The sequence below is a fragment of the Phalangium opilio genome, unplaced genomic scaffold (genome assembly GCF_054372755.1).
Source record: "Phalangium opilio isolate 3A_F unplaced genomic scaffold, DU_Popi_V2 ptg001170l_1, whole genome shotgun sequence".
In the NCBI taxonomy this organism is placed as follows: domain Eukaryota; kingdom Metazoa; phylum Arthropoda; class Arachnida; order Opiliones; family Phalangiidae; genus Phalangium; species Phalangium opilio.
The window spans coordinates 1,286,524-1,304,098 of NW_028324255.1; the positions used below are offsets into that span (position 1 = coordinate 1,286,524).

The 17,575-nt window shown below is 33.2% G+C and overlaps 2 protein-coding genes across 2 annotated transcripts; both read left to right on the forward strand.

Annotated features, from left to right (window-relative positions):
- Positions 1–447: 447 nt before the first annotated feature.
- LOC149584029 (uncharacterized) lies at positions 448–7,708 on the forward strand (the record flags this gene model as incomplete). The annotated part of the gene is made up of 6 exons (XM_089863295.1): positions 448–613; positions 5,701–6,012; positions 6,357–7,211; positions 7,281–7,344; positions 7,413–7,587; positions 7,657–7,708. Coding segments are annotated over exons 2-6 (1,458 nt in total), but the record flags the coding sequence as incomplete, so codon positions are not given.
- Positions 2,988–4,793, forward strand: LOC149584030 (uncharacterized). Its single transcript, XM_089863294.1, has one exon. It carries the CDS (start codon positions 2,988–2,990, stop codon positions 4,791–4,793), a length of 1,806 nt encoding a protein of 601 aa, XP_089719420.1.
- Positions 7,709–17,575: the final 9,867 nt, after the last annotated feature.

Sequence of the window (17,575 nt, forward strand, 5' to 3'; positions counted from 1 at the left end):
GTTTAACTGCTCATTCGAAATGCATGTAGAAACTGATGAGTTCGAGAACGGTTATTATGTAAGACGTCACTAATCACTATAAATTGAGGTTCCAGCATTACAACTGTTGAACGTTACTAACTGAACTAAAGTGGTAAGTCTATCGTAATGTTTTAAGTAGATTCATAGTCGTTTTATTATCAAATTTACTGAATTTGCAAAAATTCCCAACATATTTTTGAAATAGAGAGTTTCGCTTTCGTCAGGGAGAGGCAGCGTGAATAGCGCCAAAGAATTTAAATGTAAGGAATGGAAAGTTTCCATTGCTTGCTTTTAACTTCTTTGTTTGCATTAGGCAGCCTCTCCCTCTCTCCCGCGCCCCCTAAACGTTCCTGCTTCAAAACTTCTACCTGGGGCCTAACCTCTATTGAGTTCCTTCGTCACTCGTCAGTACGGTCACTCGAATTCGATCAGTTTACTTTTTTTTTTGCAATCGCGGTTATCGGGAGGCCGCAATTTTTTGGTTTTTTAAATCGTGATTACCGATTACGCTCGATTTAATTGGACTTGTGAAGTTTTGACATTGAAATAGGAAGTGTGGAACGTCTGCACATTTGGAGGTGAAACATTAAGTGTAAGTTTGATTTTTGTAATCATTTGTAAGAGTGCATGATTCTTTCAACATTTAGGCTCTCATGGTTAAACGCTTTAGGTAAATGGTCCATAAAGGTTCACTTTTGTGCTGCGTACGTTGTTTGAACAGGGAAACGAAAATTAATAGAAACTTTAGGCTTAACTCTAGCTCGTTATGTATGTTCCCTAAACTTATTTTTCCCGAAAAAAATGCAAATATTCATAGCTGCTCTAGTAAATTCATAAAAAACGGAAAGTAGTAAAAGTAAGGGAATTATAATTATTGAGAAAAAAGTTAAAAATCCTTAATATTAATTTGAATACATAGATGGAGGGAGAACCCGAAGGTCTAATCACTCTCAGATTCTTTGTACACCAATTACGAATTACGCTGAGTGACTGGCCCCTCGGGAGAACCAGTTCCATTCATTCACCCAAAATAGCTGTCTTCACAGAAAACAAAGTTATGGAATGGAATTCCTACCAGAGCTTTATAAAATCCGCTGAAAAACGGGAAAATAGGGGGGGGGGTAGTAAAAACAATTTTCGGTACATTTCGTCGTTTAGTTTTAGTCCTTTTCGCATGGGGCATTGACCTCCTCGTGTTATCTCTGTGATCCCCTACATCAACTGTGGGCAAGAAAGCAGCGCATAGGCACCGCGGGGTTCCCTAGATTTACCCCCGTTTTCACCACGCATGGATCACGGCTGCCTATACTGATTCTCTCTCGCTCTTTCTCTCCTCTCTGTTCCTACAAAAGCAGGGAGAGGAAGAGGTCGCCTATGCTAACATAACTCTAATCTAGCGGGAAGGGGTAGAAAACGGGGGTACGAAATTATTATGTTCCTCTCGACACCTGGAGGATAATTCACCATGCCCAAAGTGACGTCACGAATTCTTTATATTTATATTCTTTGGCGCTATATGTGGGTTTCCATATTCACTACGTAAGAGCTGAACTCGCAGGTGCAAAGAAGACAAATAGATCGCCAAAATTTCCCTGCAGGTGGCTGTACAATAGCAATGTAAAATTTCCATAGAACCGCTCCTTGGGACCAACTCGCGAGATGTTTTAGCATTAAACCCGTCTTCTTAACCCCTTTTAGCCTATCTCAATACTTCACTGAAGATTGAAGAATTTGGAAACCCACCTATTCACGCTGCCTCTACCTGAAAAGGCGAGCCTTTCTCTCGGGCAAAAATAAGTTGGGATTTTTACATCATAATTTTTACCCTTTCAAGGACGGATCCTAGTATAGTGTAGAACCAAGTTCTCCATCCATCGAAATCATTACCAAATAGATTAATTATAGATAGTTTTCACACATGGAGGATTCATACCATTTACACCAGGAGGCCGGGCTATCTGGCGGACAAAAACCGGTCTGCTTTTGTCCTCCAGATAGCCCGGCTTCCTGGTGTAAATGGTATGAATCCTCCATGTGTGAAAACTATCTATTCTAGCTTTTTCGCTTTGTGAAAGCTTCGACTGAATCTTGTTGTTTGACGCTTCTCCGAGGGGCCAGTCACTCAGCGTAATCGGTGTAGAAGCATGTACCTTTGACTGTACTAAATCGATTACTCGTAATCTTTAAACGTCCCGCCCTTAACAGTGCTAAAATAATTACGCGTAATCCGTAATCGGTGTACAGGTAATTTGAGAGTGATTAGCCCCTCGCGCTTCTTCTCCATGCCTATATGGGAATTTACAACTAGTGCAACGTACCTATTTCTTTCACATTAGATTTCGTCGAGGGGCTAATCACTCTCGGATTCCCTGTACACCAATTTCGGATTACTCGTAATAATTTTAGCACTGTGAAATGCAGGGATTTTAAAGATTACGCGTAATCACCAGTCACAGGTACAGTGTGTACACCGATTACTCTAAGTGACTGGCCCCTCGGATTTTAAAGTATCATATTTATAACTGATAAATCTATAAGTAGTATACTTCAACCATAGCAAAATATTTAGATAGAAATTTTACATCTCTTATTTTCTATAGACTTCCACCCCTCCCACCGCCCAGTTTTAAAAGGTTTCTGATAAAATGAAGCCCACGAGAAACTGCGCTGTTTGCTTTTCATCTTTCGAGACAATCGAAAATTACATGAAACATTACAAACTCCACCAGAATGTGCCCAATGTTCAATATCCTTGCGGCTTTGATTCATGCGAGCAAACATTTTCAAATTATAACTCTCTAAAAAGCCATTGTCAAAGACAGCATAGAAAAAGACCACACGTTGAAAACGACACAAGAAATATACCTGGCACAAATTTAGCGCATTCTATCCAGTGTTATGTTGGGGATTGCAGTGAAGGTTTTATGAATTTTAAGGGTCTAATGAGACATCTAAAATCTCACATAATGCAAGGCATTGGCGTGGCCTGTCCTTACAAATGCAAAGAACTAAAATACTTCACACTAATATCTTCCTTTACGGCACATATATCACGATATCACAAAGGGGAAATAGAACCCCCCAAAAAGCGTGATCTCACAAAAAGATCTTTATCTTCCCCGGAAAAAATTGCCCAAAACTCCACTGAGTTTAATTTCGACAACAGTGATAATAATGTTTCAAAAATAAATTATAATGAAGAAACCGACTGTACTGATCCTGAAACCCACTTTGCTAGAAATTTAGGGCTTTTTTATTTAAAACTTGAAACGAAAAGTCTAATTCCGGTATCAACCATACAGACCATAATCGAAGAGTTTCAATTTTTAAGAGATATTGAAAATGATTACAATGAAAAAAAATTAAGAGTTAAACTTAATGATATGGCACTTGACGAAAACGTTGTTTCGGAAATTTTGAGAGCAGTAAAAGAAAGCGATTTACTAAAAACAACAAATGACTACAATTTTAAAACTGCATATCGCCGTGACGCATTTAACGAATCACATCTGAACTTTGTATCTCCAGTTAGCGTTTCACTTGGGTACCACGAAGGGAAAAAACTATTTTACCACTATGTCCCTATTAAATCTTCGCTTAAAACATTCATATCTAACCCCGAAGTAGCAAAAACTCTTCAATTTCCAAAGCCCACTTACGAAAAGGGCTCCAATTATGTTCTAAAAGACGTAACAGATGGTAAAGTTTATAGCGATATTTTTGGGTCTTCGGAATTAAATACAATCTACTTAATAGTGTTTCAAGATGGGTTTCAGATAGTTAATCCACTTGGCTCAGCAAAAACCAAAAATAAACTAATTGGGGTGTATTATACGGTCTTAAATCTTCCCCCAGAAAAGAGGTCCAATATCGACCATATTCAATTAATATCTCTTTGCAAGGAATCGGACATGAAAAAAAAGGGTGTGACGAAATTCTTTAGTAAGCTGGTGGATGATCTTAAAGATCTCGAAACAAATGGAATCGAGTTGTCTAACGGAAAACTTGCAAATGTCAAGCTTTTCTGCCTAGTAGGGGATAATCTTGGTTCTCACGAAGTAGGGGGTTTCCAACTCGCGTTTGCCAATGGGAAAATCTGTCGTTTTTGTGAAATTGACCATGTAGATATTGAAAATGATGTTGAAGCCCCAAAAAGATCTGTTGAAAATTACCAATCTGCTGTACTAGAGTTAAACACGGGTGAGAATGACTCTGTAAGAGGAATTAAATTCAATTCCCCATTTCATATTTTGAAAGTCTTTCACGTTTGTAATCCCGGATTACCACCCTGTTTAGCCCATGACCTCTTTGAGGGAATCGTGGCTTACGATCTACGTCTTTTTCTAAATAACTTGATTAAAGTTAAAAAATGGATTACATTACCACACCTAAATTTTCTAATTACCCACTTTAAATACCTTGGAAGTGACGCTAATAGCAAGCCGTGCCCCCAAATAGATACATCAACAAAGCTAACAGGAAATGCCTCTCAAAATTGGTGCATGCTTAGGATGCTTTCCATGATTTTGCGGGATTACGTTAAAGATGCATCCGATCCAGTGTGGTCTCTTTATTTACAATTGAAGTTAATTGTCGAATTCATTTGTGGCCCAAAAATATCGAAAGACGATGTATCTATTCTAATTGGGCTGCTAGACCAATACAAATCAGATTTATTAGAGTATTTTCCTAACTATAGACTTAAACCTAAACATCATTACGTCTTTGCACATTATCCAGAGTTAATATTGCAATTTGGTCCGTTAATATAAGGGTTTTCACTCTAAGATTCGAAAGCAAAAACGGTTTTTTTCAAAAATTCGCTAGGCAAACAAAGAATTTTGTAAATCCAACGAAATCTCTCGCAGTCAAGCACCAAAAACTCCAAGCCTATTTATCAAGCGGATCATATTTTGGCCCAAATTTGGATTTTAATTTTCACGGGGGTACAAAATTTTCAAGAAAATATTTTGACGATGAGTGTGTTAAAGAAGCAGCGGGAAGGTTTCATCTAAATGAAATAAATAGTATATCTATCCCCAAGCTCTCTTATTTGGGGACAGAGTACGAAGTAGGCCATTTCATTGTCATTCGCAGTACCGAAGATGGCATTGATTTCGGGAAACTTGAGACTTTAATAGTAAAGAACAATGAGATATTTTTCCTAATGCGGAAATTTTCGTCAGTGTTAAATCTCACTCTCTTCGTTTATGAATTGTCTGAACTGAATGAATCGACCATAATACCGATTAAAGATGCCAATGACTACTACCCTTTACGAGGGTACCGATTTAATGGGAAAGAACACGTCTCATTAAAGCACCGAGTACATCACAGTCTTAGAGATGTCTCGTTGTAAAATGTAAGACAGACATTTATGAAGTATTGTGGAATTACAATAATATTTAATAATAATATCATTAGGGTTAGGTACTTGTGTATAAGGAAACAATTTAAATGAAAATAACATAGATTTTAAGCATGCCTCTGAATGCAGTATGGCAAAACAAGTCGTCTAACGTTCTTAACGGTTTTAATATTTTAATAAATGCATTAAATGTGTAATTAACGTCTTTTTTAATGAAAACTATTTAATTGCTATTAGAGTCAATGTAAAAAGGATAATTAGAACATTTAACAGTTTTAAAACTTGTATAGGAAGTAAAAATTTATTTACAGATGGCCAGTAATGAAGCTATGGAAACGGGTGAAGAGGAAACTAAGACTCTCATTGAAAAACATTTGTTACTCGCATTGCCGCAACTGTCAAAAAATCAAACTAGTCTAGCCAAGGTACTCGATTGTATATTAGCGCTAGGAGTTGAAAAACCGTCAGAATTTCACCTTATCAACCAAGATGATATCGACAAATCAATTTTGAAGCCTATTCAAATTAGAAAAATTCAGCAGTACGTAGAAAAAGACACTGGGACAAGTGATGAAACTATATCGAAGATTTCTGACGATCAAGCCAGTGGCTCAGCCAAAAAAGTAAAAATAACCTTTTCTAATTAACTTCCCTAAGTGTTTTCCACCATTAATTAGCAAAACTCTTATACTCCAATCAATTTTATAAAGGCAGTTGAATATAATTTAAAAATAAAGATACAGCATTGACTACCATATCTTGTTCCCTGCCGCTAACTTTAAAATTATCAAATTTATATCAAGCGCAACTGCACATAACCTTTAAAAACAGTAAACAAATAAGGGCCATTTGCAAGAATCACTTCATTTAGAGTTTTTAATTTTTACTTTCTCAAAAGTGGAAAATTTCTTAGATTAAATTTAAACATTATTGTTTTTAATCTTCATTAAATGGATTTTTTTTTCAGGTTTGTCAAACCAGAGCACCAAAATCTAATTGGGTCGAAATGTATAAGATTGATCCAGAAATGTTTCGCAAAAGTGTCAAATGTGCGTTATTAAGTGGGAAAAATCTCAATAAAAAAACCCGAAAAAATGCTGTACAGGATCTCTTGAACGATATTTTAAAAGTTTGCCCAAGACCATTGACAAGCCAGCTTATGGAAATTGCTAAGATGTTATATTGTGCATACCCGGAAGCAATATGCGACAAATACGATGGAGCAATTTTAGGTTGTGGATACTCAAGATTTGGTTATCAATTAAAAACCCGGATAGAAAATATGACCAGGGATAAGGATAACAACATACCAAATGTTAGAAAATCGCAAAAATCCAAGTATGTTAAAAGAGCAGACTGCATCAATTCTCACCCTCAAGTTGAACTATGCGAAAAAGAGAGTGCATTAGCGGCTCAAACCGACCTTAAGGCCCTTTCTAACGAACTCAATCCAGACACAGAAGTAGTGAAAAAGAAGCTTCATGAGAGTTATGTTTTACAAAGGGCTGATTTAAACAACGAGCCCCATGGGAAACAACTTCATGAAAATTGGCCTTTTCTATTTGAAATCTATGGCATTTACTTGCATAACCAGTTATTGCTCCAGAAAGATATAGGAAGTCTCTTCGCGAAATTTTTCATGGAAAATGGAAAGAAGATATTGGGTTTTTTTTCTCGAATAAAAACCAAGGAAATCAGAGAAATCATGAAAAAATATGATAGCAAATTTTCATTCGATAGTCAAAATTCTGTAGCCTGCATCATCCAATTACTTCTGACACATTTTAAAGAAGACCAGCAATGCCTTTTTCCTTGCTACGAGGTACTATTTTATCTTATTGTCGGAAATGATTGTAGACACTTTTCTGTATATTGTTTTCATATTTTATAGCCAGGAACTGATCTGAATTCTATTCAAAAGAAAATTAAAGCCCATCCATGTCTGGTGATATCTGGTTCGTTTTAACTCCATGTTTTTTAATGGTTTTTTCCTCGTTCAACATATTAATTGTTTTTTTTACAGGGAGAGACATATTTACGGCTGACAACTTCATGGTTGCATTAGATAACCATATTGTGAATGACCATGTGAAAGGAGAACATCTGATGGATGCTTTGGGAGCGCTCTTAGGGACGTATTACATGGTTAATGTTAGCTATCCACCTGACTGCGCTTGCTTTTTGGAGTTTTTTCAACGGTAATGTCCTATACTCTACCGAAAAATAATACCCCTTATTTACAAAAATATTTTTGTTTTTGAAAATAGTTGTGCGGCCAAAATTAACCCACAAGAGGCGCAGGCAAGAAAAAAACCTCCACCAATAAACCAAAAGGTTTTGGCTCTAATCAACAAGCTAGGAAACTATGAATGGTCAAGCGAAAGGTAATATGTATTTCCAAAACTGAGCGCCAAATTACGACTAATTCAAAAATGTTTTTTTTATAATTGTTAATCGCTTTTTACAAATTTAGAGAGTTTTAAATATTTATGAAAGGGTTTATATAATATAAAACTGAAGAAACATTTTCACCATGCATTTTCGAAATACACTATTTATTTGAAATAAAATAATTTTGAATTATGTCCTATTTGACGTCTCACAACTTAAGAGAAATAATTAGGAAAATGTTTTAATACTTGATCTAACTTTTATTTTATCATTTTAGTGATATCAACATAATTGATAATTTGGAGGAAGACTAACCCTCGCCGATTTTTAATACGTTTAATAACTTTTAAAATTCAAAATAAACCATTTGTTATTCAATTGCTTTTCAAATTTCTTCCTGACTTATACAAAACAACTGTTTAAATTATGGTAAAATCTCGAAAATTAAAGGCCCTACTATTTTCAAATTTACAAGTTACTCCCAAGAAAACAGCGGGCTTTAGGGAAATGAAGGAAGGGTATGGGGTAATAAAAACTACAATTATTGTAAAATATATTGTTCAAGCTAATATAAAAAACTGCAACGAAAAGAAATATTATAAGAGCTTGGTGTGAACAAAACAGCAAACTTCATAAAATTAACATGGTAAAACGTTCAAGATAACAGCAACGTTTGTTAAATAAAGAGTTGAGGTTGTCTTACAGAAAACCCAACAATTTGTAACAAAAACAGTAAGCTTTGTTAAAATATACGGTTAAAATTGATGTCTTATGTACATCAATTAATATTAAAATTTATGGTTTAAGCGCCATCTTTTTAACAGCAACCAATAATATAATTTACAGTTTAAGTGGTGTTTTAAAAACAGCAAGCAATTTTGAAATTTACGTTTTGGTTGCTGCCAAAACCACAACAACAACACTAATAACATTGCCTATTAATGTTTTTTTTACAGTGGCTTCTGTGGTTTTTTAAACCTTAAGTGCTATTATTTTTACTGCTAGCATAACTGTAATAGTGATAGTTAACTAAACACTTAAATAAACATTTACTACGCAGTGAAAAAAACTGCCAGTGTACTTAGTTAAATTAACAGCAACCTGCTGGCATCAGGTGCTGCCAGTAGGTTGCTGTAATTTTGAAAGCAAGATTTTTCTGTGTGTGCAGTGTAATAATTGAAATCATTTTCGAGATCTGTCTCAGGTTTCGTTTCATTTATGACTATTTATAAAGGACGTTCCTGGTATACGCTAGATGGTTTCAGATAGTGTGTTATTCGGCTAATGACATATTTAATGTAAATGAAAATCGTATGTGCCAGATTTAAGATATTCAACTATCAAAGCTAAAATGAACAATGTAATAATTGAAATCATTTTCGAGATGTTTCTCAGGTTTCGTTTCATTTATGACTATTTATAACGGACGTTCCTGGTATACGCTAGATGGTTTCTGACAGTGTTTTATACGGCTAATAACATATTTAAACTAAATGAAGATCGTATGTGCCAGAATTAAGATATTCAACTTTCAAGGCTAAAATGAACAGTGTAATAATTGAAATCATTTTCGAGATGTTTCTCAGGTTTCGTTTCATTTATGACTATTTATAAAGGACGTTCCTGGTATACGCTAGATGGTTTCTGACAGTGTTTTATACGGCTATTAACATATTTTAACTAAATGAAGATCGTTTGTGCCAGAATTAAGATATTCAACTTTCAAGGCTAAAATGAACAGTGTAATAATTGAAATCATTTTCGAGATTCTTCTCAGGTTTCCTTTCATTTATGACTATTTTATAAGGACGTTCCTGGTATACGCTAAATGGTTTCTGATAATGTTGTATACGGCTAATAACATTTTTAATGTAAATGAAGATCGTATGTGCCAGATCTAAGATATTCAACTTTCAAGGCTAAAATGAACAATGTAGTAATTTAAATCATTTTCGAGAATCTACTCAGGTTTCCTTTCATTTATGACAAATTTATATGGACGTTCCCGGTATACGCTAGATGGTTTCTGACAGTGTTTTATACGGCTAATAACACATTTAATGTAAAAGAAGATGGTATGTGCCAGATTTAAGAAATTCAACTTTGAAAGCTAAAATGAACAATGTAATAATTGAAATCATTTTCGAGATGTTTCTCAGGTTTCGTTTCATTTATGACTATTTATAAAGGACGTTCCTGGTATACGCTAGATGGTTTCTGACAGTGTTTTATACGGCTAATAACATATTTAAACTAAATGAAGATCGTATGTGCCAGAATTAAGATATTCAACTTTCAAGGCTAAAATGAACAGTGTAATAATTGAAATCATTTTCGAGATGTTTCTCAGGTTTCGTTTCATTTATGACTATTTATAAAGGACGTTCCTGGTATACGCTAGATGGTTTCTGACAGTGTTTTATACGGCTATTAACATATTTTAACTAAATGAAGATCGTTTGTGCCAGAATTAAGATATTCAACTTTCAAGGCTAAAATGAACAGTGTAATAATTGAAATCATTTTCGAGATTCTTCTCAGGTTTCCTTTCATTTATGACTATTTTATAAGGACGTTCCTGGTATACGCTAAATGGTTTCTGATAATGTTGTATACGGCTAATAACATTTTTAATGTAAATGAAGATCGTATGTGCCAGATCTAAGATATTCAACTTTCAAGGCTAAAATGAACAATGTAGTAATTTAAATCATTTTCGAGAATCTACTCAGGTTTCCTTTCATTTATGACAAATTTATATGGACGTTCCCGGTATACGCTAGATGGTTTCTGACAGTGTTTTATACGGCTAATAACACATTTAATGTAAAAGAAGATGGTATGTGCCAGATTTAAGAAATTCAACTTTGAAAGCTAAAATGAACAATGTAATAATTGAAATCATTTTCGAGATGTTTCTCAGGTTTCGTTTCATTTATGACTATTTATAATGGACGTTCCTGGTATACGCTTAATGGTTTCTGATAATGTTTTATACGGCTAATAACATTTTTAATGTAAATGAAGATCGTATGTGCCAGATCTAAGATATTCAACTTTCAAGGCTAAAATGAACAATGTAATAATTTAAATCATTTTCGAGAATCTACTCAGGTTTCCTTTCATTTATGACAAATTTATAAAGGACGTTCCTGGTATACGCTAGATGGTTTCTGACAATGTTTTATACGATAATAACATATTTAAACTAAATGAAGATCGTATGTGCCAGAATTAAGATATTCAACTTTCAAGGCTAAAATGAACAGTGTAATAATTGAAATCATTTTCGAGATCTGTCTCAGGTTTCGTTTCATTTATAACTATTTATAAAGGACGTTCCTGGTATACGCTAGATGGTTTCTGACAGTGTTTTATACGGATAATAACATATATAAACTAAATGAAGATCGTATGTGCCAGAATTAAGATATTCAACTTTCAAGGCTAAAATGAACAGTGTAATAATTGAAATCATTTTCGAGATCTGTCTCAGGTTTCGTTTCATTTATGACTATTTATAAAGGACGTTCCTGGTTTACGCTAGATGGTTTCTGACAGTGTTTTATACGGCTAATAACATATTTAATGTAAAAGAAGATGGTATGTGCCAGATTTAAGAAATTCAACTTTCAAGGCTAAAATGAACAATGTAATAATTTAAATCATTTTGGAGAATCTACTCAGGTTTCCTTTCATTTATGACAAATTTATATGGACGTTCCCGGTATACGCTAGATGGTTTCTGACAGTGGTTTATACGGATAATAATATATTTAAACTAAATGAAGATCGTATGTGCCAGAATTAAGATATTCAACTTTGAAAGCTAAAATGAACAATGTAATAATTGAAATCATTTTCGAGATTCTTCTCAGGTTTCCTTTCATTTATGACTAATTTATAAGGACGTTCCTGGTATACGCTAAATGGTTTCTGATAATGTTTTATACGGCTAATAACATTTTTAATGTAAATGAAGATCGTATGTGCCAGAATTAAGATATTCAACTTTCAAGGCTAAAATGAACAGTGTAATAATTGAAATCATTTTCGAGATCTGTCTCAGGTTTCGTTTCATTTATGACTATTTATAAAGGACGCTCCTGGTATACGCTAGATGGTTTCTGATAGTGTTTTATACGGCTAATAACATATTTAATGTAAATGAAGATCGTATGTGCCAGATTGAAGAAATTCAACTTTCAAGGCTAAAATGAACAATGTAATAATTTAAATCATTTTGGAGAATCTACTCAGGTTTCCTTTCATTTATGACAAATTTATATGGACGTTCCCGGTATACGCTAGATGGTTTCTGACAGTGTTTTATACGGCTAATAACATTTTTAATGTAAATGAAGATCGTATGTGCCAGAATTAAGATATTCAACTTTCAATGCTAAAATGAACAGTGTAATAATTGAAATCATTTTCGAGATCTGTCTCAGGTTTCGTTTCATTTATGACTATTTATAAAGGACGTTCCTGGTATACGCTAGATGGTTTCTGACAGTGTTTTATACGGATAGTAACATATTTAAACTAAATGAAGATCGTATGTGCCAGAATTAAGATATTAAACTTTCAAAGCTAAAATGAACAATGTAATAATTGAAATCATTTTCGAGATGTTTCTCAGGTTTCGTTTCATTTATGACTATTTATAAAGGACGTTCCTGGTATACGCTAGATGGTTTCTGACAGTGTTTTATACGGCTAATAACATATTTAAACTAAATGAAGATCGTATGTGCCAGAATTAAGATATTCAACTTTCAAGGCTAAAATGAACAGTGTAATAATTGAAATCATTTTCGAGATTCTTCTCAGGTTTCCTTTCATTTATGACTATTTTATAAGGACGTTCCTGGTATACGCTAAATGGTTTCTGATAATGTTTTATACGGCTAATAACATTTTTAATGTAAATGAAGATCGTATGTGCCAGATCTAAGATATTCAACTTTCAAGGCTAAAATGAACAATGTAGTAATTTAAATCATTTTCGAGAATCTACTCAGGTTTCCTTTCATTTATGACAAATTTATATGGACGTTCCCGGTATACGCTAGATGGTTTCTGACAGTGTTTTATACGGCTAATAACATATTTAATGTAAAAGAAGATGGTATGTGCCAGATTTAAGAAATTCAACTTTGAAAGCTAAAATGAACAATGTAATAATTGAAATCATTTTCGAGATGTTTCTCAGGTTTCGTTTCATTTATGACTATTTATAATGGACGTTCCTGGTATACGCTTAATGGTTTCTGATAATGTTTTATACGGCTAATAACATTTTTAATGTAAATGAAGATCGTATGTGCCAGATCTAAGATATTCAACTTTCAAGGCTAAAATGAACAATGTAATAATTTAAATCATTTTCGAGAATCTACTCAGGTTTCCTTTCATTTATGACAAATTTATAAAGGACGTTCCTGGTATACGCTAGATGGTTTCTGACAATGTTTTATACGATAATAACATATTTAAACTAAATGAAGATCGTATGTGCCAGAATTAAGATATTCAACTTTCAAGGCTAAAATGAACAGTGTAATAATTGAAATCATTTTCGAGATCTGTCTCAGGTTTCGTTTCATTTATGACTATTTATAAAGGACGTTCCTGGTATACGCTAAATGGTTTCTGATAATGTTTTATACGGCTAATAACATTTTTAATGTAAATGAAGATCGTATGTGCCAGAATTAAGATATTCAACTTTCAAGGCTAAAATGAACAGTGTAATAATTGAAATCATTTTCGAGATCTGTCTCAGGTTTCGTTTCATTTATGACTATTTATAAAGGACGCTCCTGGTATACGCTAGATGGTTTCTGATAGTGTTTTATACGGCTAATAACATATTTAATGTAAATGAAGATCGTATGTGCCAGATTGAAGAAATTCAACTTTCAAGGCTAAAATGAACAATGTAATAATTTAAATCATTTTGGAGAATCTACTCAGGTTTCCTTTCATTTATGACAAATTTATATGGACGTTCCCGGTATACGCTAGATGGTTTCTGACAGTGTTTTATACGGCTAATAACATTTTTAATGTAAATGAAGATCGTATGTGCCAGAATTAAGATATTCAACTTTCAATGCTAAAATGAACAGTGTAATAATTGAAATCATTTTCGAGATCTGTCTCAGGTTTCGTTTCATTTATGACTATTTATAAAGGACGTTCCTGGTATACGCTAGATGGTTTCTGACAGTGTTTTATACGGATAGTAACATATTTAAACTAAATGAAGATCGTATGTGCCAGAATTAAGATATTAAACTTTCAAAGCTAAAATGAACAATGTAATAATTGAAATCATTTTCGAGATGTTTCTCAGGTTTCGTTTCATTTATGACTATTTATAAAGGACGTTCCTGGTATACGCTAGATGGTTTCTGACAGTGTTTTATACGGCTAATAACATATTTAAACTAAATGAAGATCGTATGTGCCAGAATTAAGATATTCAACTTTCAAGGCTAAAATGAACAGTGTAATAATTGAAATCATTTTCGAGATTCTTCTCAGGTTTCCTTTCATTTATGACTATTTTATAAGGACGTTCCTGGTATACGCTAAATGGTTTCTGATAATGTTTTATACGGCTAATAACATTTTTAATGTAAATGAAGATCGTATGTGCCAGATCTAAGATATTCAACTTTCAAGGCTAAAATGAACAATGTAGTAATTTAAATCATTTTCGAGAATCTACTCAGGTTTCCTTTCATTTATGACAAATTTATATGGACGTTCCCGGTATACGCTAGATGGTTTCTGACAGTGTTTTATACGGCTAATAACATATTTAATGTAAAAGAAGATGGTATGTGCCAGATTTAAGAAATTCAACTTTGAAAGCTAAAATGAACAATGTAATAATTGAAATCATTTTCGAGATGTTTCTCAGGTTTCGTTTCATTTATGACTATTTATAATGGACGTTCCTGGTATACGCTTAATGGTTTCTGATAATGTTTTATACGGCTAATAACATTTTTAATGTAAATGAAGATCGTATGTGCCAGATCTAAGATATTCAACTTTCAAGGCTAAAATGAACAATGTAATAATTTAAATCATTTTCGAGAATCTACTCAGGTTTCCTTTCATTTATGACAAATTTATAAAGGACGTTCCTGGTATACGCTAGATGGTTTCTGACAATGTTTTATACGATAATAACATATTTAAACTAAATGAAGATCGTATGTGCCAGAATTAAGATATTCAACTTTCAAGGCTAAAATGAACAGTGTAATAATTGAAATCATTTTCGAGATCTGTCTCAGGTTTCGTTTCATTTATGACTATTTATAAAGGACGTTCCTGGTATACGCTAAATGGTTTCTGATAATGTTTTATACGGCTAATAACATTTTTAATGTAAATGAAGATCGTATGTGCCAGAATTAAGATATTCAACTTTCAAGGCTAAAATGAACAGTGTAATAATTGAAATCATTTTCGAGATCTGTCTCAGGTTTCGTTTCATTTATGACTATTTATAAAGGACGCTCCTGGTATACGCTAGATGGTTTCTGATAGTGTTTTATACGGCTAATAACATATTTAATGTAAATGAAGATCGTATGTGCCAGATTGAAGAAATTCAACTTTCAAGGCTAAAATGAACAATGTAATAATTTAAATCATTTTGGAGAATCTACTCAGGTTTCCTTTCATTTATGACAAATTTATATGGACGTTCCCGGTATACGCTAGATGGTTTCTGACAGTGTTTTATACGGCTAATAACATTTTTAATGTAAATGAAGATCGTATGTGCCAGAATTAAGATATTCAACTTTCAAGGCTAAAATGAACAGTGTAATAATTGAAATCATTTTCGAGATCTGTCTCAGGTTTCGTTTCATTTATGACTATTTATAAAGGACGTTCCTGGTATACGCTAGATGGTTTCTGACAGTGTTTTATACGGATAGTAACATATTTAAACTAAATGAAGATCGTATGTGCCAGAATTAAGATATTAAACTTTCAAAGCTAAAATGAACAATGTAATAATTGAAATCATTTTCGAGATGTTTCTCAGGTTTCGTTTCATTTATGACTATTTATAAAGGACGTTCCTGGTATACGCTAGATGGTTTCTGACAGTGTTTTATACGGCTAATAACATATTTAAACTAAATGAAGATCGTATGTGCCAGAATTAAGATATTCAACTTTCAAGGCTAAAATGAACAGTGTAATAATTGAAATCATTTTCGAGATTCTTCTCAGGTTTCCTTTCATTTATGACTATTTTATAAGGACGTTCCTGGTATACGCTAAATGGTTTCTGATAATGTTTTATACGGCTAATAACATTTTTAATGTAAATGAAGATCGTATGTGCCAGATCTAAGATATTCAACTTTCAAGGCTAAAATGAACAATGTAGTAATTTAAATCATTTTCGAGAATCTACTCAGGTTTCCTTTCATTTATGACAAATTTATATGGACGTTCCCGGTATACGCTAGATGGTTTCTGACAGTGTTTTATACGGCTAATAACATATTTAATGTAAAAGAAGATGGTATGTGCCAGATTTAAGAAATTCAACTTTGAAAGCTAAAATGAACAATGTAATAATTGAAATCATTTTCGAGATCTGTCTCAGGTTTCGTTTCATTTATGACTATTTATAAAGGACGTTCCTGGTATACGCTAAATGGTTTCTGATAATGTTTTATACGGCTAATAACATTTTTAATGTAAATGAAGATCGTATGTGCCAGAATTAAGATATTCAACTTTCAAGGCTAAAATGAACAGTGTAATAATTGAAATCATTTTCGAGATCTGTCTCAGGTTTCGTTTCATTTATGACTATTTATAAAGGACGCTCCTGGTATACGCTAGATGGTTTCTGATAGTGTTTTATACGGCTAATAACATATTTAATGTAAATGAAGATCGTATGTGCCAGATTGAAGAAATTCAACTTTCAAGGCTAAAATGAACAATGTAATAATTTAAATCATTTTGGAGAATCTACTCAGGTTTCCTTTCATTTATGACAAATTTATATGGACGTTCCCGGTATACGCTAGATGGTTTCTGACAGTGTTTTATACGGCTAATAACATTTTTAATGTAAATGAAGATCGTATGTGCCAGAATTAAGATATTCAACTTTCAAGGCTAAAATGAACAGTGTAATAATTGAAATCATTTTCGAGATCTGTCTCAGGTTTCGTTTCATTTATGACTATTTATAAAGGACGTTCCTGGTATACGCTAGATGGTTTCTGACAGTGTTTTATACGGATAGTAACATATTTAAACTAAATGAAGATCGTATGTGCCAGAATTAAGATATTAAACTTTCAAGGCTAAAATGAACAGTGTAATAATTGAAATCATTTTCGAGATCTGTCTCAGGTTTCGTTTCATTTATGACTATTTATAAAGGACGTTCCTGGTATACGCTAGATGGTTTCTGATAGTGTTTTATACGGCTAATAACATATTTAATGTAAATGAAGATCGTATGTGCCAGATTGAAGAAATTCAACTTTCAAGGCTAAAATGAACAATGTAATAATTTAAATCATTTTGGAGAATCTACTCAGGTTTCCTTTCATTTATGACAAATTTATATGGACGTTCCCGGTATACGCTAGATGGTTTCTGACAGTGTTTTATACGGCTAATAACATTTTTAATGTAAATGAAGATCGTATGTGCCAGAATTAAGATATTCAACTTTCAAGGCTAAAATGAACAGTGTAATAATTGAAATCATTTTCGAGATCTGTC